The following is a 23912-nucleotide window of genomic DNA, read 5'->3' as shown; positions in this document are numbered from 1 at the left end:
TTGGAATTTCACCAGCAGGAGAAAAACACAAAAGATTTAATTGCTTAATGTGGTTATGAATAAGACATCAGCTCTACCTTTCCAAAATACCTCTCCTACAGCTCAGCGGAACAGTTTTTCCTGTGGATTTACAAGGGTGCGTTGCCTGCTCTGCCCCATGGTGGAGTTGCCAGACTGGGCTACTCAGTTCTCCAAGGTGGGAACTGGGAATTGCAATCTTGAAGCAAGAAGGGACTCGGGAATTACCCACTTTTTGGTCAAGTTGAGGTAGTTTTTGGTCAAGACAGGACAAATGCATCCAAATTGATCCAAGGGCTGGAGCACCTCCCATACAAGGACATCCCCAGAAACATTCAAGGCCAAGTCGGATGAGGCTCTGAGCAACCTGATCTGGTTAAAGGTGTCTCTGCTTCTGCACGGGGCTTAACTGGGTGACCTGTAAAGGACCCTTCCAACCCAAATCATTCTGCGATTCTATGAACTTAGGGTCAAAAATGTAGCCCTGGAAACTCCCTCTGTAGCAAATGGGATTCTTTGGTGTGGTCAGGGATTATAACCCCCAGGAATTTCCTGGCTGTTACAGAGAGCCACAAATTCTGGCTCCGCTGAAGACAGTGGGAGCTTTGCTATTGACTTCAGTGGGATCTGAGCAGGATTTTAGCTGAACCTCCAGCATTATGTGCAAACAGGCTCTTCAAAGGAGAGCTCTCGACCTTGAAAATGTTGTGTTATGGCAGCGGTTTCTCACAACTCCAGATTCATCTTCCTCTGTTGGGTCCGCATTTTTCTTCTGCTGTTCAACAGTCGCTATTCAGCCAAATTCTTATTACTATGCAAATTTCAACATCTTATTTCTAATCTGCTCAAATCTCCTACCATTCTGAGCAGTGCTGAAATGATGTTCTGCTCAGAGGCTTCTAAATGACAATGCCTGTAAAAACTCCTCTGTCTTATCTGTGACAAATGTCTAAAATGATGGTACGTGGAGAAGAATTAAACCCAGCTACGTTCGCTCACCAGCAGCAGGTAACCCCTCGCGGACAGAGGAAATGAGAGCAAGTCGATGAGCGCTGGGAGGCAGCTTGGAGGGCAGGTAAAGAGATGCAGGTAGAGAGAGAGCCCTCGCTATCTGCAATCTGCTGTACCTAAGAATATCTCTGGATTGAGCTCTAAGGCACACATCCCAACCATGCACACCAGGAAGGACAGCTCTACGCTCTCTCATTTTTTCATTCATCTCACACTGAGATCGCTCTCAATTCAGCACATTTATGTTCATTTTACAGGCATTTAGAGATAGCATTTCCCCTCCTTTCACAGATGTTCCCTTACAGAGCTTCCAAAACCTGCTAGAAGAGGTACTACTGCAAAAAAACCAGACATGAGACCATATATTTCCGCTGGCGTTTTTTCTACAGGGCCATAGCTAGTTCAGGTGAGCGATGGAGCTCAGGCTGTATGGACTGTACCGCTTGGGGAACCAAGTGGGGGACATCAGCGTTGAGCCAAGCCAACTGCTCACAGGGCCAAAAAGTGCAGAGGAAATGAGTTGTCTTCATGTCCTGGGCTTTCCAAGTTGTGAAAGGTCTTCACAAAGCCACTCCACAAGCGTGGGCATGAAGAGATGGCTCCAGGGACCTCATAGGACTTAAAGGGGGCCTACAGGAAAGCCAGGGAGGGGCTCTGGATCAGGCAGTGCAGGGATAGGATGAGAGAGAATGGTTTTCAGCCAAAAGAGGGGAAATTGAGATGAAATCTTAGGGAGAAATGCTTTCCTGTGAGGGCGGGGAGGCCCTGGCCCAGGTTTGATGAGGCTCTGAGCAACCTGATCCAGTGGAAGGTGTCCCTGCCTGTGGCAGGGGGTTGGAACTGGATGGGCTTTGAGGTCCCTTCGAACTCAAACCATTCTATGATGAAACAAAGGACAATTTGCTGCTCAGAAAATCCCAGCTATTTATTGCTACATTGGGAAATCCCGCCAATGCCCCAGCTGACAGATGTACCTGACTGGGATTTGTGATGTGCCGGGTTCCTCTCGCCCAGGGAGGCAGGGCAGGGACTGGAGTACGGCGGCTGGAACATGTAGCTGTCGTTTGGCAAAGAGTGGGTGCGCCCCACCGAAGGCTTCCTCACGCTCAGCAAGTCCTTGCTGGGAGACAGGCTCAGCACGTCGTCATTGGAGCGGAGATCAGCCTACAGGGAAAAAACAAGTGAGGAAGAGGAAGACATCACAGCGTGGGAAGAGGAGAAGAGCCCAGAAACGCTAGCGACAGCCACTGCAATCGGTATGTCACGATGGGCATGCACATCGTCAGAACGGACAAGTTGCACGAATGGATCTACCAGGAAGCTACACCCTTCGGTTTGTAGTGTCAAGAAACCATCACACAGAATGAACCACAGAAACAGAGGAAGCAGCACCGCAGGAATAAACCATGACTATTTCAGGGGTATGCAAAGAAGGCATCATGCCTCAAGGCCAGCAAAGGTCACATGCTCGGTAACTGATCCTCTGCAATAACAGCAAAGCTCTCTCTACGCGCCCTCCTCTGCCAGTCAGACTTTGGCCAAGGTGAGCAGCTTCTTCTAACAATAAAAAACATAAAAACCACAAATACAAAAAGTAGTTTACAGAAAATATTCTACATTCTGGCTGCCGGCACAGTTTTATTGGTATTTCTTCTCACATAATGAAGAACTAAACCCATTTTATTGCGAGGGATATCTAAACCTGCTGCTGCAGGGCTAAAGCCATTCCCTAATTAGAAGGGATCGAATGCAAGCGAGAGTTATTGCGTAGATGTTGACTGCGGAGCTTTTACAGCCAAAGAGTCTCTGGGAATGGGCAGCACCAGAGGCAAAATCAAATGAGGTAGATTTGGGTCTGACTTCATAAGGAAAAATCTCCACCCCAGTGTTATTGGATGTTGGACTATATTAGGAAAAAAAAAAGAAGCAAAATCAACTTCCCTGGATATTTCTAACAAAAGAGTTATTTAATCTTTAAAAGGCTTCTATTGAAAAACACAGAAATAAGGCGTGACACTGTCCGATAGAATATATTGCTGATCATCTTTTGAAAAGTTTAAATCCTATTTTCTGACACATCTGCCCTTCACTCCGTGCATTTCAGGTTTTCTGACATCAACACCGAGATGTTTTTCTCCCAATTTTATCCTTCAGTCATAAATCCAAAGTTTCACAATAGCATTTTGTTAGCACGGGAAACATGATGGGATTAAAAGGAATTTACAAAAAGGAAAAAAAAGGAAGAAAAAAGAAGAAAAGGAGAAAAAAAAAATACCACTGTTGTAAATTTAATGAAGGAACCGGATCTGCACTGTCATGCAGCATTAGTTTCACTCCTCAGGAACCTGCCAATTTGGATACAGCCTGGATACAGTGGAGATAACCGAGACTGCAGTCTCCTGATAGAGCTCGGGGAGGAGAGTGAAACCTGCGCTGGCAAAGCTGAGGCTTTGAGGTTTGGGAAGCTCTCTGTTCCTCCTGGCCCTGCCTTCCCCTTCCGAGCAGGATGTCTGTGCTCTTTAGCTTTCACATTATTTAACTTAAAGCAAAAAAAAGATGGCCTGAAACCTGAGATTTCAAACTCAAAAACCATTTGGATGCGGACACGAGAATTTGGATTCCAGATCCCATCCAAACCCAACCTTTAAGGAACCTTTAGGTGCGTCGACAGGATCTGATACCACAGTGGGCTCCTTTCCACCTTCTGATCGGCCCCAGGGAAATCTTGTGAGTGGAAATCTTCAGGAAAATCACTTAAAATGGCTGCAAAATCCTCTCCAAGTGCAGCTCCCAAAGAGAGCAGCGGAAGCACGTCGCTTTGTGCTTCATTGGTAGTCGTGAAAAACATGTTGTTTGGGCTTGACTGAAAATCCAATCAGAGTTTTCCATGAACTAAAAAAAATCCCAACCCAAATCTATTTTGAGTGAAACAAAACATTCGGAAGCATTTTCCAACTAAAGTCGAGTTTAAATGAAGCAGAAAAATATTACATTTCGAAAACATTTCAGTGCAAGCTTGCACGTTTTCAGGGGTTTGGGAAACTCTTTTGACCAAAACACTTTGTTGATCCTGACACAAATTCACAAAATGCTTTGCTCAACCTGGTTTTGCTTTTGTTTTTTTTGAGAAACCCCATCTCTCTTGGCTCGAGACCATCTCCCTTGGGTTTTGCTGTGCTCTCAGACAGGTCTGTCCAATCTGATTCAAAACGAGAAGGGCTCTTTCCTCGGGCCAACTCTCCACACTGACTAATTCTGAAACAAAACGTCCCATACAAAACATTAAACGGAGTTTACGAAACCTTTTGCACGTGACGCCATGAAGCATGATGGGAAATATTGTCACGGTTTAAGAGATGTTTCCCAAGTAAGTGCTAATTAGGATGAGAATTGACTAGAATGGCAGAAAATCAATCAACAACACAAACACCCAAAGGCAGGTACATGGACGACAACAAAGAAAACAAGGATGACCCAAAAATGTTGGAAGAGGAGTCATGTCTGTTGTACAGCAGAAAAAAAGCACTTGACTGCTACACAGCTAGAAATGTCTAATGTTTCAAAGAGGAGATGGTTAAGGCAGGGTTCAAAATACTGGTTTTTTCATTCCAAAATACATAAAATAGTCCAAACTTCTTTTGTTTTGTTTTCTCCAGTGCTGTGACTGCGAGTAAGAAGTCACCGAACAAGCGGCATTGTGGAGAGATCCCCATCTGATCTTTGTACAATAAAGAGGCTGGCACCAATCCTCCAAAAACCCTGTGGTGCCCGTGTTCATCAAGACAAAAATCCTCTACAAACCAAAGGGCTGTGGATGACCCCTCAGCAGAGGACATGTGAGTCATCGGCTCACGAGCGTCTCTTCCAGGCAGCATCACTGATTGGTTTCAGATGGGGAGGAAATTTCAACCTTGATGCTTTCCAAAGCATTTTTTTCACTTGTAGAAAACACTTTGTTATTACATAAGACGCCAAAGAAAATTAGAAATAAATACTTGTTCCTTGCAAGAGGCCAAATTCATGGACAGGAGCGATAACAACCCAGGACCTAATGGCATTAAGGACAACGTCCTGTTCAGGGGAAAGGTTTGGAAATGGGATTGTGAGGAAAATGCCATTAGGCAGGAGTAGAAAGGTGGAGGCAGTATTTCGAACCCTGTAAACATCAGACTATACAGCGACCAGTGTATGTACATTGCTTTCCAGAGCATTAAGTAAGTGTGTGTTAGTATCATCAGGAAAAGAGTCATCCGTCAGAGCTAAGGACCAGGACTTTTCAGAGAGAATATCTGACGTCAGAGACAGAGCCTCCATCTCAGCTAGAGGGATCTAAAGGGAGAGATGATTAAACATAAGAAAACAGGACACAAAGCTTTAGGAAAAGAAAAAAAAAAAGAATTATCATAATCTAAATATTTGCAGAGACTAAAGCAAACCCCCTGCAGTGGGGGATGCTATGTCATGCACATTGTTACTGGGGACGGAACAGTAACGGAACAAAATATAACAGAGAAATATTTAAAAAAAGAGCAGGACATTCATACTTCAACGCTTACAGCGAGCTGGGAGGGAGATTAAAACTAATACTAGCTTTGTATTTTGTTGTTGTGTCTGGATGAAGAAGTAACATCACTTCCATACTGAAGATATTTATCCTCTTGGCTATGATCAAATACAAGAGGCTTCAAGCTCTCCTGACTTCTCTGAAGTTGTTCCTACCTGATAACCCCACCGTTTCCATCACCTCTACATTAATCTGGTGGAGTCTGCAAAGATTCCAACACCACAATCAGTTTGCAGGTGGGGTACGGACCAGGCCTTTCCCTGCACTCCGGGGACGTCCTCCTCCCCAGGAGGCAGCTGGGACTGTAATTAACTTCCTAATTAATTTCGTAAACGAAAACAGGGAGAAGGCTCGATTTTGGTCAGTGAATGCACCCATGGTGCCTTCAGTGGGTTTTGGCCATCTGAAGAGCCTCCAGTGCCCGGGGAAGCACCAATAACCGTCCCACCCAAAGAACAGCTTGGGTCTTCCAGCCCCAACCCCCAGCGCTGCCCCGGCCGCAGCCTCCTCCGGCTCCGAGCAAAGCCGGGGGTCATGTCTGGAGCTCCCGGCAGTTGCTGAGCGTTTTATCGGGTGATCTACAGCCCCGGCTCACGCTGGCGGGGGCCACCAGGGCTGGACACGGCCCAGGTGCTTCCTTTTGATTTCTCACTGTGCATTTCTTTTTTCCCTATCCTCTACGCTTGAAAAGTCTTTCAACAGCAACGTGTCCTCCAGGAGAAACCACAGAGGCCTCGATCTGTTGCACTTCAGTTGTCAGAGGGCTGGATTTTCTCACTCTTAGAAACGGCATCAGTGGGGTGAAACAAACCCAGTGATGAGTGAACCCTGAGAGGCTCAAAACTTCAGTGGAGATAAGGAAGAGGGTCGGGCTCCTCTCTTCTAACCTTGGGCTTGATATCTCCTCTCACACAGTCATCTGCTGGCAACGGATGAGAGAGATGCTTTGGGCGAGCTCTGGATTTCATACGAGGCTCCCCAAAAAAAGCATCACTGCAAAGGTTGCCAACGCGAGGACGGTGCCAACAGGGACAGATTCCGCCCACTGCGGGAGCCCAAGCCCACGGGGAAGGGCTGTGCTGGAGCACGGTGGACACCAGCAGCTCCTGCCAGAGGAGCTTCTCCGCTGGGAGCTGCTGCTAATCAGGTTGCTTTCAGCAAGTCCCAGCGCTGCTCTAAATTCCTGACTTGCCTGAGAAGATGACAAATGGTGTGAACAGAGAAGCCAAAATGTAAACAAAACATCACCCCCTCATCAGCCTCCCCTCTCCCAGAACTGAGCTCAAAGCCGTCAAAACATTTTGTTGGAAACATTCGACTGATTGATACGGGTTTTAATTACAGCGGGGGGAAATCAAATAGCTTAAATTTTAAAAGAAAAAGCCATTGCAGGCTGGAACGTTATATTTTTTCATTACAAAAATGTCAAAACAACTCCATTTTGGTTTTGCTGCAGCAGCACTTTCTGGTGAAAAATGTTGTGACAAAAAAAATCTACCCAGCTCTCAACGAGTTCCACACTGACCCTCTGCCTTCCTCGCCAAAGCTATCGTCTCCCTTCGCTGGCAATCCTTCCAGGCAACCACTTCCTACGGCTGAGCAGACCTCAGGCGGGAAGGCAACGCGCAGCAGTCGCGGGCAGACAGGTTATCCCGCTATATAAAGATCTGCAGTAAGATTTCGTCTTACCTAAGCGTATTCCTTCCCTCTAATGAACCCCCGAGTTGGATAATTTAGAGTGTCAGTGAGCTCATAAATAAGCACAATGATTTAACAAGAAAACTGCTGCTATTTTTAGCCAGGAAGGGGCAAAAAATAGATCAAGAAATATGGAATTTGTTCAATTCTAACTGCAGGAAAAAATAGGCATGCTTGAATTATTATTATGGTCACTGCTGTGATTTAGGGAAAATATTTGCCCTAAAGAATAATACGCTTGAGAAAGTAGGAATTTTATTCTAAGCAGTAAATGAACTAATTTTAAACAAATATTACAGCCCTTGTTGGAGAAAGCACCGGAGCACACGATTACTGAACTGCACCACTAAGGGCTGCCTCGCCTTCTCAATTCGGCTTAGATCAGAGATGAGGATCTGGTTTATGATGACCCACTTGCAAGAAGCCTCTTTAGGAAAATCACCTGAAACTGGATTTTCCTGCAGTGTAAGCAGGCACAAAGCACAGAGACCATTTCATGATCCCCACCAGCTCAGGCTCGGCCCTGGGAAAACCTCCCAGTGAGGTCCTAGCATCGCTGCGGTCCCTGGGGAGGAGCAAGGAGCCAAAGACATGAACCCCACTGAAGGATGAGGATGGGATTTTGGACATTTTTCCCTACAACACTTGTGAACAGTAAATCCCAAAGAAAAACTCCTTACTATGTTGAAGAGGTTGAATTCTCCCTCCTGAATTCATAGAATGCTTTGGGTTGGAAGGGACCGTTACAGGTCATCCAGTCCAACCTCCTCGCAGGAGCAGGGACTTCTTTAACCAGATCTGGTTACTCCGAGCCCCATCCAACCTGGCCTGGAACCCCTCCAGGGATGGGGCACCACCGCTGCTCTGGGCAACCTGGGCCAGGGCCTCCTCACCCGCACAGGAAAACATTTCTCCTCAAGATCTCACCTCAATCTCCCCTCTTTCAGCAGAAAACCATTCCCCTCATCCTTTCCCTGCCCTCCCTGATCCAGAGCCCCTTCCCAGCTTTCCTGGAGCCCCTTTCCCTACTGGAAGCTGCTCTAAGGTGTCCCTGTAGGCTTCTCTTCTCCAGGCTGACCAGCCCCAACTCTCCCGGCCTGTCCCGCATTGGTACATAGCAGCATAATCAGAAGCATTATCTCAAAACCCACAGAAAAAGACCAAGAGGTTATGCTTCAAAATCCCTGTGACTAAATTACCTAAAGAACTTTAACTCTATTAAAGGTCCCAGGCACAGAGAGTTTGGATGGTGACTTTGCAGGAAATTAGGAATATTAACCTGGTTCTCAGAGTTGTAATATTCGGGAGCTGGGAGGGCATAATGATGGCACACAGAGCCTGACAGGTTGTCCATCAGCTTCAGCTCTCCTTCCAGAGATTCCTGGATCAGCATGGATATGGTATCAAACAAGTGCCTTTCCTAGGAGGGGTGGTGCAGAGCATGCGGAAAAGTAGAGCGAGCCAAAAAGAGAGGAAAAAAAAGGGAAGGACAGGAACAGAGAGAAAAAGGGACATAAAAAAAGTGTATAAAACCCAAGAAACCAAAGGGGAAAAGAAACAGAACAGAACGGGGGGAGACGTAAACGTTCAGGGAGAGAAGCAGTAACAGAAACAATGGGACAGGAGAGGAGAGGCAGGAGAGGAGAGAGAACAGTGCAGTAATATCACGGTGAGCAGAGACAGCGTTCTCAGACATCACTAGAGACAGGAACCGCTCAGCGCCCTCCTGGGGGACAATCCTCGCTCTCAGCAAACACAACCAGTTACTTCTGGGATCTGAGCCGTGTGACGGGGCCAGGATAGCAACGTCCTGCTACTCAGTGCCAGAACTTCTACAGGACGCTGTAAGGGTTCTATACCCACTGCCCACTGAAGACCTTCTATTTGACACCTAAATCTGTACCCAGGGATCACATAAATTAAAATAACCTGGCTCAAAGAGAAGCTGAGCATCCTGTCCGTGAAAGCTGCAGGTGCTCAGGATGGACACGTGTCAGGTCACAAATTCACATGCCAGGCACGGGCTGAGGTGTCTCAGTCGTTCTGGCCACAGCCCAGACAATGGGAGGGTGTACAGAGGCTTTCACAGGCATGGGAGCAATTTGAGGGTTGCACCTTTCCTGTAGGGAACGCCTACTACATACGATGAGATGAGGACCATCAAACAGCACACAGTGCAGAAATCCCCAGGAACGGGCAAGCAAAAGAGCATGCTGACCACACGGCCTTGCAGGGTCATGTCCAGGGAGTCGTATTCCTCTGCTGTTGTGCTCAAGCATCAGATTTTTGGGTGAAGATTTTGGCTGGGAGAACAAATAGAAAAAAAAAATCTCCCAGAGACTTTTGAGGCCTCTGTTTGAGTGAGAGAGCAAGACACACACTGGAGATTACAACGAGAATAAGCCCTTTCCAAAGCCACCTTCAGAGAGGACAGAGAGACCGAAGAACTGAGGGCCTCCTCCTCACTGGTCCATCTTGCGGTTTCTCTGTCTGCCAGTGTGAAGACCGACAGAGGACAGCAGCGCTGAGGACACATTGCCAGCACTCTGCTAACACGTCCAACAGCTGGGATGTATTTCTTCCTAGAGGACGTAATGAGTCTGGATTTCCCCATGTCACCCTGAGCTCCTTTGTCCTGTGCCAAAGAGCAGCTTTGGACTCCATCTCAGACATCAGTGACTCCTAATGGCACCAGAAATTTCCAGTAGCTTAGGAACTGAAGCAAAGCTTAAGCAGGGATTTACTCTTTTTCACCCTTGGACCGAAGATCGTAAATTAGTTCTTCATGCATTTGAATGCTCATTAGTCCACCCCAGGCAGAGGCCAAGATATGCTGTTGTGAAATCATGATGTAATAACAGCTAATGAGGTCTGTGTGGAGTTTAACCCAATTTGCAATCAGCTAAGACTAAAAAAAGGCTGGAGCATTTTTCTTGTATAATTCCAATTCAGTTCCCTCCCCAAGGACCCGTCTGGGTCTTGACCTCACCTCTCTCATTCCTCAAAATGAATCTTCATCCAGAAACTGTGCTTGAGAGAGACTTTTCCTACAAACTTGACAGTGAGGATGGGTTTTAAATTGAGGTTACATAAACCAAATCTACTACTTAAGCAAAGATTAGCCAAGTTTTATTCCTCTTTTACGTTGTGGTTCATGGTCTGCATTAGAAAAGCAAACACATGACTTTGCCATCAAGAAGGGCCATACTCTGGATCAGAGAAAACTCGGAGCTAGCTCTGAATTTGGTGGCTTGGGCACAAGTCCAGGATAAATTGCAAAGCTCTCTCCCTCCAAACAGATGCATCAAGGTGGCCTGGAGACCTGCTAGGGTCTCTTCCCTGGAGCATCAGTTCCCACCACACCCCAGTCAGTCAGCAGACAGCGAGGAATACAAGCCCAGGACCTACAGAACACCCACTCCTGCATTACCGACGCGTGCATGTCTTCCCCTAGCAAATACACAGGACAAGCCCTCTTCACCCTCCAACTGAGATTCTCACCATAGGGTAAACTAATGAGAGCTGAGAATCCACCTTGATTTGCATGGGGTTGGTACATCCTCGGGGGCTCTCGGGCCTCTCTCCACCAGGGCTGCCTGTCCACGCAAAGATGTCCGAGGGGCCTTGTTGGCCAGGAGTGATTGTCTTCATTTCCATCTCCAGTTCTGCTTCGAGCTCTGCCTCCTCCTTAGCCTCCTTGTTGCTCTCCTCCAAGTGCTTCATGAGCACGGCAATCACCACGTTCACAAGGACAAACTGGGCTGTCAGCACGAAGGAGACGAAGTAGATAGGTGAAATGACGGTGTTGTAGCAGGTGGACTCCTGGTCACAGTCTCGCAGCGTGTCCTGGAAACGGGGGAAATGGTGAAGGGATGTGAAGAGGTTCCAGCATGGACCTTGGTCTACAAATCGGGCTGCAATGGCTTCTCCTTTCATGAAGAAAACTGAGAAGATTGGGCAAATTTCATGTCTAGAACAGCAAAATACTAATTTTCTATGAGTCTCTTACCTTCATTATCCCATTCCAGTTGTCTCCTGTGGATACTCGGAAGAGAGTCAGAAAGGCCATCCCAAAGTTTCTGAAGGTGGCGTGCCGTCCCAGCCCCTCGCAGGGGTGCGTGTCGTCACACTCTGTGGGATCGAGCACAGCCATCAGACCCCTGCTCGCGCTCCGCTCCCACCCCGTCCACCGGCACAGGAAGACTCACCGAGGTCTCCAAACAGCTCCACTCCAAGAGCTGCAAATATGAAAAACAACAACATGAAGAGAAGACCCAGATTCCCCACCTGGAAAGAGAAAAAGAAATGGGGGAAAAAAAACACAAAGAAAGAACATTCATTGATTTTTTTGTTCCAGACCTGTTTCTTGCTGTATTCTTTAATCCAAAACTTAAATTGCTTCAGGGGAAAAATGACCTCAATGTGAGGACTGTGTCTCAGACTGTGCTTCGGAAGGGAAATGTGTTTCTCTAATGACAGTAAAGATAAAATGATTAGCATTCCTCTGCAAAAGGAAATTAGCTCTGGGCCAGAGGAGATCGGGTTTGATACGGCAGTGGGTTACCTGCGGCAGCGCTTGCATCACGGTGTCCAACAGGGCTCTCATCCCTACAGCCATCTTCAGCAACTTCAGCACTGCGGGAAACAGGTTCGTAATATGGTAACGGCAGTGTTAGCACCGAGCCACGAACTCGGCCTCTCTCCCAGGGGCCACAGATGATAGAGAAATATGAAATCATGTCAAGTGTTCTCCATTAGCTGTTAGAGTCCCTGGCGGTTTTACATCGCTCCTGGTTGCTTGGATACTATTAAAACCCCGTGAATAGCAGCATCACCTATCCTGAGACTTGGAGAGAGCGTCATCGTTCTGTCTGGCTTTTCCTTTCCCCACTTCATCTGTGTTGGACCCAACTCCTTCTCCCTCTGCTTGTGGTGAGCAGTTACTTTCCCAGCTCTGGGGCTACTTTCCCACTTCCACAGGCTACCCACTCCCGTATGTGATTCACCGGGGAGCTGACTTACACATCTCTTCCAGAAGGCTGCATTTCCAATTGGAAACCACGTGTATTTTTCATTCTGAAAAGGATCCAATGCACAGGGAAAACGCTTCCCCCCACCTTCCTTCAGACACGGCAGCATTTCATTTCTCCTCCAGTTCCTTCTTTGCTTAGAGGAGGGCTGCAGTCACTGCAATTACGCCTCAGAGCACAACGCTGCTCTTCAGGAGGGCCTGGGGGTACTTGATTAAGGGCCTGAGCACTCACATTTTACATCTTCACCATTTGGCCCCAAGATCTCCCTGTTCTGAAAAACCAGGCCCTGAAGAAGCTGGCTTCTCAACTCGGGTACGTGGCGCTACAAGTCTGAGGGGACAGATGGATGTAGAGTGACGAGGATGTTTTGTCACCAAGTGGTGAGATGTAAAGTCCCGTGGGAAATCACATTTATTAGATGCTTGTCTTTTAAAGCCAGTGTACTCATGCTGGCGTTCTCTAATCCGTGTTAGAGACGACTTTGATTTGACTGGCGTATTTTTCCCAGGTACTTCTCGGGAGTTACAGCCACAGCTACTGCAGCTTTATTTCTAAGCTCTCCGCCTTCAAGACCTCTTAAGACAGAAACACATGGTCCTGTTGGCTCAGCTTTTTGGCTCCTCACAACTATTTTCCCTCATTGTTCTCTCCTTTGTTTACGGCCTGTTGATGCCAGAACTATGCGCATCGTGATGGGGATGTGCCCCAGGACCCTTTCCCAACACTTAACTCTCTCAGAGAGGGGACCCTGCACCTCAAACTCAAGCCAATTCTGCTTTATTCGTCTCACCTCGAGCAATCCTGAGAACCCTCATGATTCGGATAATAGTGGGGTTAATTGGTAGCGAAGCGTTCACCTCGATCTCTTCCAAAGTGATGCCCATGATAGACAGCAGCACGATTGCCAGATCTAATTGGTTCCATCTGGAGACAACACAAAATGAAGTTTAACATCTACTAAGAAGCTGGCAAGGGGAGGAAGCTCGTTTCACACGAATTCCAGTCGTTTCAATGGTTCTAGCACTCAAATGAATCTGCAGCGTTTTTCTGTGGTTATTATACAAAAGCAGTTATGTTATGAAATCACTGTAACTAATGCATCTCGTTAGAAAATCAGCCAGTTCCAAAGATAGAGGGGAAACAGAAACAAAAGATGGGCAGCTTTCTACGCAGAGGCTGCAGACCTCAGGGGAGACGCTGCGGTGTCTGTGCGGGCACTGCCAGACCTCAGCGTGAGATCTGCCCTAGAAAGAACCGGACCCCACGTCTCATCCTTGACACAAAAATCACACTGGGTGAAAAAAAGACCCCAAGGATTTATGCCAGGTCAGAGGTGACGTGTGGAACCACCCTTCAGCTGCTGAAAGGCTTGTGTCAAGTCCTGCTTGGTGCCAGCGCTTTTGCTTTTAACACTGGAGGAGGCAAATATGGGAGGAGAAAACAATCAGCAAAGACATAAAACCTGTCATTCTTCTCCCAAGTAACAAATGATAGGACGAGAGGAAATGCCCTCAAGTTGTGCCAGGGAAGGTTTAGATCGGAGATTAGGAAAAATTTCTTTACTGAAGGAGTGGTGAAGCCCTGGCAGAGGCTGCTGAAGGCAGTGGGGGAGTCTCCATCCCTGGAGGGGTTCAAAAGGCTTGTAGCTATGGTGCTTCAGGCCATGGTTTAGTAAGCATGGTGGTGTTGTGTTGATGGTTGGACTTGATGATCTTTGAGGTCTTTTCTAACCTAAGCGATTCCGTGATTCTATGTATTTGTAAGGTAAGAGAACGAAAATCTAGGAAAAGCAGCAATATCTCATTCCCAAACTACAGACAAAGGGCCCCAACCGTAGGCTTTCCCTATGACAAATGTTCCAGAGAAAAGCGTAAAGAGAGGTCCTTTTTCTCTTCTATTTCCACTGAGGACCAGATTCTCTCTCTTGGCATAAACTTTGTCACCTCACCAGGTTCTCTTGGTTATTTGGACACACAACCGGTGTGAGAAGAGAACCAACTGCCTGGTGTGAGACTCGCTCCCATTTTGTCCACCCTCAAGGGCCAAAGTGGTGCAATCACGCTCCTTGGCACGCACATTCCTTTCTCCAACTCACACCCCAAGTGCTCACCTAGCCTGGTTTCAATCAGTCACACCAAAAAGCATTCACACAGGTCAGACTGACGCCACTGGGCTCCAGTACCCCAAATCTGGACAGACGGCTTCAGAAACCCGCTGCTGGCCCCGCGGTCAAGGTGGAGCTTTTGTTACCTGTCTTGGAAGAAGCGACGAAACCCAAAGGCAATAAGCTTGAAAACAGACTCCAGGACAAAGATAACGGTGAAGATGTAATTGCAGATCTTCAGGGCTTCATCAAGAACCTGGGATGTGGGCACAGGACCGGGGTTAGATGCTGAGGGGCTTTGCTGTCTGCAAACCTGCCCTTCTCTTCTTCCACCAGTTACTCACTCTCAAACTACAGACAAAAGGCTCCAACCGTGGATGAAAAACGTCCCACAGAAAAGTCCCAGGGGACCTTAGGGTGTGCACAGACTCCTACCCCAGCTGATGCCATTGACAGGAGGGGCTGACACAACCCCGAGGCACAACCCACCCCCCCAGCAGTAACATAGCCCCTGTGGGGATTGCTCGGGTGAGAGCTGCTGCATTTGCAGGTGTCAGCGGCGCAAACCCCCTCGTGCTCTCGGCGGAAAGCTGAATTCCATCCCACTTGCTCATTTGTGCACTGCCGCAAGAGCCTCGCGCTGGCCGGGGCCGTGCAAGCGCCGGCCAAATGGCTTCTTTGTGACAGCCCATCATTTACTCCTCACCTTGAGCTTTTGGCAAAGAGCAGGAGAGAGGGATGGCATGCCAGCAGGAGACAGTGCCTCGGGTTTTCCTCTGCCCACCCTTCCCTCTGCAGATGTCACAGCCTGGTCCTTAGCTACAGGTGCCTCCTGGCTGGGCCAACTCCTGCGCCGTCAGGCGTTACACCATGTCGGAGATTATGGCAACCCCAAACCCCTCCTTGTGAAGGCAGCATCCTGCCCGGCCTCTAATGTAACGCCCATCAGATGGGATGGCAAGAACTGTGTCCAGGGCACCATTGGGGAACGTGGGAGATGGCAACAGAATGCTCTCAGACCAAAAATAAGTCTTGCTGATCCCCAAGTGGGAGAAATCATAGCGGAAGGAATTCAAACCACGCACTCTGCCCTCCTGCTACAGCTTAGCAACCGTCCATGGGTGAAAACCATCTCACCTGCCCGAGAAGGACAAGCCTGGGCACCGTGAGGCCGTGGCTCTGAAGGAGCCTCCGTCTCACACTGCAGAGGAAAGTGGGCTCAGCGGTAAATGAGCATAATTATTTGGCAGAAGCTGATTTGAACCAGTGTCTCTTTGCTCAAACCACCTCTGGGCACACGGCAGCCCCTGCTCTCTACGGGCTGGGATCTCATCCCAGGGCATCCCAGGGTATCCCCCCACCAACCCTTCCAGCACTGCCCCGCTGAGCAATGGTTGGGTTGGATACAAAACTCTTGGTACGTTCAGCCGTTAAAATATCCGCAGGATCCCATCAGTCACCCGGACCAGAGCGACTTCAGGGCCCGGATTCAGCAAGAAGGGTGTGAATGGCTCTGACGGGGCTGTCATCACCACGCAGCCCCAGCTCAGAGTTATTACCCAGCTGCCGCATACCAGAGGCGTAGAGACCAAATGCTATTTTCCTAAAGAAAATCTAAAACAAAAAGCCTGCCCAACGCTTTTATAATACAAGAGAAAAATGTAGCTGCAAGATGACTGCGGGACGTCGCGCGCCCAGAGCGATTCCAATACAGGCTCTGAAGCCAACAACCCTTTTCATCACCAAACGACTGAATCATGCAATGAGCCTTGCAGGGTATTTAAAGGTGACCTGAACAGAAAAATTAAATTTGGCTTGTGCCCTTTCACTTTTTGGCTTCTTTATGATAGGCTGGAGGATATTTTTCCCCCTTGCTTGCATGTCTCAGTTGTTTGGATTTCTTTTACATTAAGTATTCAAGTCCTGTCTAGTCTTAAAGAATATTTCCTCCTGTTGTGTGTTATATTTATTCATTCTGAGAGTGGCTAATAAAAATAAGTACAAGTTATATGGCAAAGGCAGCTATTTCCATTCCATTCTTACGCGCAGGAGACCTGACATCGCAGGACAGGCTGTTTTTATTTTCAGAATATGACAAAGACCTGGGAACCCAGCACACTAGTATATTAAAATGTATTTTAAAGACCAGCACGAAATCCAGCACCTGTGAAAACTGGGTCCTATGGGACAGTGGGAATTTAGGAGAAACTTTGTTCGCAAATTCTGCTATTGTTTTTCATTATTCTCCCCTCCTTTTTCTTTTTTTTTTGGTGGAAATCCTTGTTCTCAGCACAGGAAGGACATGGAGCTGTTGGAGTGAGGCCAGAGGAGGCCACGGAGATGATGTGGTGGAAGCAAACCTGCTCCCATCCTCACCCTCAAAGCAGCCCATTTGCACCTAACTGGAAGGGAGAGGCGCCATGGGATCCAGGTACTAAAAGCCATAATTTGGGCTGGAAGCCAGATGAAGGATGGGTACAGGGTCCACGGGACAAAGGGACAAGTCGGGCATGGTGAATGGGGGCCTGAGGTCTAACAGCAAGGCTGGCTTTAGCTCTGCCCACCACGGCTGAGCATCTCCCCCATCCCCGTCCCCGTACCTTGGGCTGCTGGTAGTGCTCCATGGCCATGGTGATCACGTTGAGGCTGATCACTCCGGTGATGAACAGATCCAGGTAGTGGCTGGTGCACATCTGGTGGATCAGGAGGCGGAAGCGGGAGTAATCCGAATAGTAGGGCTTACACTGTGCTTCTGCAGCGGGGAGGAGAGCGGAGAGGCACGTCAAGTCATTTCTCTGCGTCTTTCTGAAGTCAACACACCCTCACTTTCCAACTCCAAAGATGATAAATTCTAGACCGATTACAGCAACATGCTGTCTTTTTTTAATATTTTTTTTCTTGCTGGCATTTTACCCTTTTAATACAAAACAAGTCTCCTGTCATCATCCCGTTAAACAGCTCCAGGGGGACATGCGCTATACTCAGCCTTATGGCATCAGGGATGAGGTGAGCTGAGACCATTGTGCTGCTACAGAATGGTTCCCCTGTAGGGAAAGTTAAATTAAAGTTAAATTAAAACAACAATTTTTGTTTCTGCTGATTTTAAAAGTCCCCAAGGTACCTGAGAGCCCAATTAGTGGTCAGATATTGGGGACAGATTTTACTAACAGTGTCTTGAAAATACAGGCCAGAGCATTAGAAGTGGTCTTTGGAAGAGAAGTAATTCAGTCATATTATGTTCTTTGCGATAAACTGCGGAGAGAAAAAAATTCAACACTTTGCCTGTCAGAGCCCTGAGAAATGGTCCAGAAAAATACCAAGGAAAACTGATCAGTCAGCCTTAACGATTAGAAAATAATGATCCCCCCTTTCGACAAGATTATCAAAGTACAGATTTCCCTGTTCCAGTCGCTCCCGTGTGCAGGTGCCTCAGGGGGGACACATGCTCTTTAGGAGATAAACCCATTTACTCACCTAATCTCTAACGAGGAAATGCCAAGGCTGAGTATATAATTCAGTACAATTTTCAAGGAGGCATTATAATGCAGATCGAAATGGAAAGGACTGTCTTGAATATGTCAGAGCATAATATTGCTCTCATAATTAGATGATCAACTGGTTATGAAAATTATTGAGCTGTAAGAATTACACGGCTTGATATTTAGCGCTGCTGAGCAAATGTACAGTTTGATACGTGACTGCCAGCAAAAAGTTGGGCAGAACGAAGCCAAGAAGCACGAGTTTGGGTTGCCCTCAGGGAAAACTAATTTTAGAAGACTAAATTTTGCCTGGAAATAGAATTCACTTTGTCAATAGCCAAGGACGCTGCGATCAAACCCAGAGATTGAACGGTTTCGTGCGCTCCCTGCTTTGGAGCAGGATCCCAAAAAAGCAGAGTTTTGGTTTTCCCATAGAGACAGCCCTTTCCCTTCAGCCCAGGAACCGGAGAGACAAACCACTTTGCAGGTTTATTCTGTAGGGTTTTGGAACACCCAAAGTTCTGCTTCAGTGTCATCAAAGGAAAGGCAGCATTAATATTCCCTTTCTGATCCGCAGCGGGCTTTAGGTGAGCCGCACCTGAGTGCTACAGCGCGATACCGATGAAAAGGTCTACAAAATGAATTTTCATGCTGAATCTATTGAGTGCTTACAAAGAAGCAGACTTGTAGCTGCTGACTCACTCATAGGACCTCGTCAGATATCTCCGAATCTGCATAAATCTCCATAAAGTCAAGATATCTCGATCATATTATGCTAAATTCTGAGTAGCAAACTAGCTAAAATGTTTGAATACAATTAGGTCAGGAATAGGACCTATTTTTATGAACCAACTAATCATCTCGGAAAGAAACGCCATCGTAACTGGATCACTTATTTCTCCTACATTTATGTATAATTCACATTCAAAAAGAAAAACGTCAATGTTTCTGCCTTGCAGTGGATTTACTTATGAATAATTACACCGCAATTCAAATTTTCCTGTGCTGTGACTGACAGGTAATTCCAAATCCTACAGAACAGCACCAGCGCCATTAGAACAGAGAGAGGATTTAGAGAGAGGTGGTACGATGTCTCCTGTGCAGGGCTCCTGCACCTGGATTAGCAGCGCATGAGCTTATAAGCAGGGTTGCTAATGGTTCCCACATCTGCCCAGGCTTCTCCTGCCTCCATCCCTCCTCTCTCCAGCACCAAAGCTCCTCTCCACCTTCCCCAGGATCCCACAGCCTGGAACGTCTGCAGTTCCAAACACCTCCAGGTGCTGCTCTCACTTGCAGCCTTCAAGAATGACCATCAGTAAAGGTTTCATCCTTCCCCAATAACGCTGCCAAGAGATCGGTCAACCCTGTTTATGAGCCATGGCACCGTTCTTCACCCATCACCACATGCTGGCCGTGCAAGTTAGTGCCGTACCGATATCACCGCGAGATGAACCACACCCAAGCAGCATGCTGTCCGAGGACTGGAGATAGATAACTACTGTGTCTAGGCGGGCAGGGAACTTTCTGAACAGATAAAGCACTTTTCTTATTCAATAAATACCATTTATTGAAGCCAACCCGTGCAGTTGTGGAGGAGTTGGGTGGTTGCTCCTGTCCAATCGCCCACCGCAAAGCCCGTGCCCCCTATCACACAGTATCGCTTCTAATTAGTGCAGTAAAGATCTAAACAATACCAACATCTTGGGAAATACAGACATCTGTTAAACTCCAGGTGGTGAACTTCACAACTAACACAACACCACATTACTGTACTGTTACAATGCACTGTGTCAAGAACAACAAGAGCTCTGGGTTAGTCTCGGTTATTACTGGAGAGGTTAACTTGGCTTCCCGGCACACATGGCGTTAAAGAAAAGAGGAGGAGAGCAAACGAACAAAAGAAGAATCTGCAGGATGAGAATGCGAGAAGATGGGGAAATACAGCAAAAGCCCACCACGAGACATTAGGCTTTTACAGAGGGTGTAAATCCAGCTGCTTCACCGTGGCTGAAGGCCAGGAGTGGGGGAGAGGGAGGGGTGCCTCAAATTTGCATATTGCTAAGGAGAAAATCAGCTCAGACAGCCGAGCCTGAGCAACCTCCTCCTAACTCGGGGAGGATGGAGGCTTGCAGCTGGCTGGGAGCTGGATTGGGAGAGTCCTCCTGGTCATTCACCCCGGGCGATGGTGGTCCCCACCGCGCTGGTGAGAGGGGGGGTGCCTGGCCAGGAGGGACACTCGGGTTTAGCTTATCATGTTTACAGGCTCTCTAATCAAGTTGTTTCCCAAGCAGACATTCCCTACTCCTCTTGGCATCATCCTGTGGGATTACAATCGATCCCCTTGACAAGGGCCAGGGGCCAGAGCACAGCTGCCCGGCATCGCAGGCTGGGCCCTGGGCTCCCCAACCTCATCGCCGTCCCCTCCTGCCCAGCTGGAAGGGCAGGGACAATTTCTGTTGCAGGACAAACGTTTCCTATGCTTAATCCTGCTCTACCTTCTCCCAGACCAGGTGCCCTCCAGTGATCACAGCCCAGGGCCGGGGCATCAAACCCTGTGCTCCTGTCATAGAATCACCAGGATGGAAAAGACCTCTGAGACCATCGAGTCCAACCATACCTACCTGCCACTAAACCATAGCCGTAAGTACCTCATCTACCCATCTTTTAAAAAGCCTCTAGGGACGGAATACCCCTAGGGACGTCCATCCAGCACCTCTAGGATGTGACCGAGTGACACCAGTGACCAACAAAGCTCCCAGAGGCTCCAGGGCTTGGTGAGTGGCTGCAGGCGCTGCAGGAGATGCGGATGGGGCCACTTTCTTCCCATGAACCGCACTTTCCCGGGGCTGGGAGCCCAGCTCCGAACCGGCTGTGTCACCCAATATAGCCCTGTCAAGAGAGAAATTGCCACTTTCCCCGAGGTGGCTTTTGAGCCAGAGGTGCGTGGGCACGGGAAATTGGAATTTACGAGAGTGGGACAATTCCATTACCATCTCCTCCAGCTTCTTCCTTCTCCTATAATAAGGGAATTAACTACTTTGCAGGACTGAGTCTATCTGGAAGCCGGCGGCAAACCAGTGAGCAATGAGCCCGTGACGCAGCTGGATTTACAAACTGTAACAAGACTATTATTAGGTTAAAAAGTAGTTTGCACTGAAGGAACTATTTTTTTTTTATTATTGAAACAGAGTGCTTTACTTGGCTTTTATTGTACGGAATGGATTTATTTCAAAGAAAAAAAAAAAAAGGCAAAATGGAAAATGATAAATTATTTCCACTGAGAAGATTCTCGTTGTGACAGAATGTAGACTCAAAAAAAAAAAAATAAAAGGGAAAAATCAAATTATAATATCTCACTGAGCACCAGGCAGCAGCACACACACACACACACACACACACACACGCAGTGCTCCGGCTTATTGTCACTGGAAGAGAAAAGAAACCCTCTGTGAGTGCAGATGTGCGGAACCTTTGGGGTCACAACTCCCGATTTTGGATTGAACCACGGGAGTTTCACCTGGGACCGAGGTTTCATCCCCCCCTGGGTCAGAAATTCCCCTCTCCACGCCCGGTGCCGGCAGCGCAGCGCGGCACAGCCGCTGCCACCGGGGCCAAGGAAAGGCCAACAAAAGGGGCCACGAAGAGCAGACCTGACAATGACACTCTGAGCCTTTCTGAGCCTGCGCAGGGCCAGGGAGAGGTTGGGAGCGAGTTCTGTGCCTAAAGATGAGATAAAATAAACCAGCCTGGCTGCAGCTCTCCTGGGCCAAGAGGGGAGTCCCAACAGAGCCCTAAACCCAGCGGCAACGCCCGCCTCGCGCTGCCCCCCTGTCACCGGAGGGGACGGGAGGCCGACCCAGAGCAGCAGGAAGGAAGGCAAAGAAATAGAAATACCAGGAATGGCGACAGGAAAGGAGATTCAGGATTTATCAAAGCATGTTGTGGCGACTTCCAACAAGGCCTTAGGAATGGAGGAATCTCGGTCTCCCCGAGTGACAGCTGAGAGCCCTCACCTTGCAATTCTTATTTAAACTAAACTCGCTGTGCTTTGTGAGGGGTGGGGGCGTCCTGCTCCCACCTCACGCCATGGAAGCTCCTTCACAGGGTTTTAATGGCACAATTTTCCCAGCATATTATTTTTGTCAAAAATTACAGCTGTATTTGCTTCTATGTTGGGGCCTCTTTAATTATTCAGGCTAATATTCTTAAGTTATGAATTAAACAAAATGCTCGCCAGATCAAAGCTTCTTCTAAAAATAAAACGAATAAGGGACAGATCTGCGGCCCCGAGCATCGTCCTGGCGAGAGGGGATGGGAAAGGGAGTGGTGAGCGAGCGGTGGCCAGGCCCAACCTCAACCTCCAGCAGAGCCCAGCTCAGCCGCTCCATCCCCTCCGGGACCTGGAAAGGCTTTGAGGGGGCATTTTAATTTCTTTTAACTCACAAGATGCCTCATGGATCGAGTGGCTCTCAATCCAGATGAAGAATTTTCCAGCTTGGCAGCACAATGACTAAACCCCACGTCCGCGCTGAGGGTTGGCGTGGGGTTGACCTCTGGAAAGCACCGAGGCTCTGCTCTATACTGAATTTTACCCCGCTGAAAGGATACCGTCCCTCCCTGAAGTACAGCATTCATGGAGCAGTGAGCAAAGGCTGGAGAAATAATGGAATAACCTTCCTCCACAGGCCTTCCAGAGACTCCTAAGTTGGTGGTTAGAAAGCTACAGTAAACAATAAAGGACTCATTTCACAGTCCAGTCATTATTCTCTAAGAAAACCCAAAAACAAAAAAAAAAGAAAAGGAGGAAAAAAAAAAAAGCCATGAAAAGTCTGACAGTGCCTTAATGAAAACCAGAAAAACAAAAAACCTGAAGAACATAAGATGGTCAATGGGTAAATAAAGGGTTTGTGAGTGTCAGTGCTGAGCCGGGCCTGCAGCCCTGCCGCTCAGAATGGTTTGCGTGTGCCATGAAGGAAGCAAACGAGCTTTGCACCACACACAGGGTTTAGTGGGATGCCTCAGCAGCGGTGGCCAGCCGTTAGTGACACAGCACTGCCATTCAAGTGGGACGAGACGTGCCAACTTCCCAGTACCTTGCACCGCACTGGCTGAGCTCTCCATTAAAACATCATCCAGCATTAGATCTAAAAGAACGAAACGGCATTAATCACCCGGCACGACACACAGCAAGGCTTCCCGTCCCCTTCAGAGGTCCCTACGGCTCTCAGGCTCTTCGTTGCCTCTACTGGGAATGTTTCCTTGAGGGTTCCTCTCCTTGTGCCTCGTGGAGGTGGGCTCAGGTACATGGACTCATCGCAAAAATGAAAGGGTCTTGTGCTTCTCCCACATACACGGGTGGAAGCCCAAGAACCCCCTGGCTTGACAATGATGAAGGAGAAGACAGTTCTGAAGGATGGACTGTATACTTTATACACGTATCCTGCTGGGCCAGCACACCTGACAGCAACCACTCCTGCATCTGCCTGCACCTCACCGAGCTGGGATTCCACACGCTCTCCTGGTTTTCGGATGCATTTGAAGAGTCAACGACCAAACCTGACTGTGCAACCAGTCAGATGGCTGCATCTGTCTACACCTGACCTCCACAGGTGGCTTTGGGCATCTGAGGGCACTCAGGAAGCTCAGCTGGAAGCACCTTCAGGCAGTCACTGGCATAATCAAAGCCCGACTCTTGGTATCATCTGCAAGGTCCCACCATGCACGATGAAGCTCAGCAATGACATCTGCTGTCTCCGAGGGCAAAGCTGGACACGGTCAATTAAAACCAACATTTCACTGAATGTGAATGGGGAAAACTGTTCTGAAGCGATTTGGAGGGCTTCATACTTTGCTCTTGAAAGGTTTTTATGGCGAATGAATACTCAGCAATATTTGATCCTCAGTAAAATAGCTGTTTATTGCCTCTTTAATTAGGCATTTCATAGGACTGAATGAATAACTATGTCTCCAAGGATGGTTTGTGATTCCTTCCTGCTGGGAAATTG

The 23912-nt window shown here is 48.0% G+C and overlaps 1 protein-coding gene across 21 annotated transcripts in view; it reads right to left on the bottom strand.

The window, feature by feature from the left end:
- The window catches only part of CACNA1G (calcium voltage-gated channel subunit alpha1 G), a 148229-nt gene that overhangs the window by 9689 nt on the left and 114628 nt on the right, over nucleotides 1–23912 (bottom strand). For 10 of the 21 annotated variants that reach the window (XM_054083097.1, XM_054083079.1, XM_054083092.1 and 7 more), the window contains 11 exons: nucleotides 23001–23051; nucleotides 17029–17180; nucleotides 14575–14684; nucleotides 13115–13248; nucleotides 11856–11926; nucleotides 11500–11578; nucleotides 11301–11422; nucleotides 10793–11137; nucleotides 8571–8711; nucleotides 5224–5358; nucleotides 2004–2193 (listed from right to left, as the gene is read on the bottom strand). In XM_054083097.1, the coding sequence (XP_053939072.1) occupies nucleotides 2004–2193; nucleotides 5224–5358; nucleotides 8571–8711; nucleotides 10793–11137; nucleotides 11301–11422; nucleotides 11500–11578; nucleotides 11856–11926; nucleotides 13115–13248; nucleotides 14575–14684; nucleotides 17029–17180; nucleotides 23001–23051 (1530 nt within the window). The remainder of the gene's footprint in view (nucleotides 1–2003; nucleotides 2194–5223; nucleotides 5359–8570; nucleotides 8712–10792; nucleotides 11138–11300; nucleotides 11423–11499; nucleotides 11579–11855; nucleotides 11927–13114; nucleotides 13249–14574; nucleotides 14685–17028; nucleotides 17181–23000; nucleotides 23052–23912) is intronic. The other 11 variants (XM_054083086.1, XM_054083084.1, XM_054083098.1 and 8 more) reach the window with 6 other exon arrangements.

The sequence above is a fragment of the Cuculus canorus genome, chromosome 18 (genome assembly GCF_017976375.1).
Source record: "Cuculus canorus isolate bCucCan1 chromosome 18, bCucCan1.pri, whole genome shotgun sequence".
Lineage (NCBI taxonomy): Eukaryota > Metazoa > Chordata > Aves > Cuculiformes > Cuculidae > Cuculus > Cuculus canorus.
The sequence above is the reverse complement of the archived record's forward strand: the minus strand, read 5'-3'. Positions and strand labels throughout refer to the sequence as shown.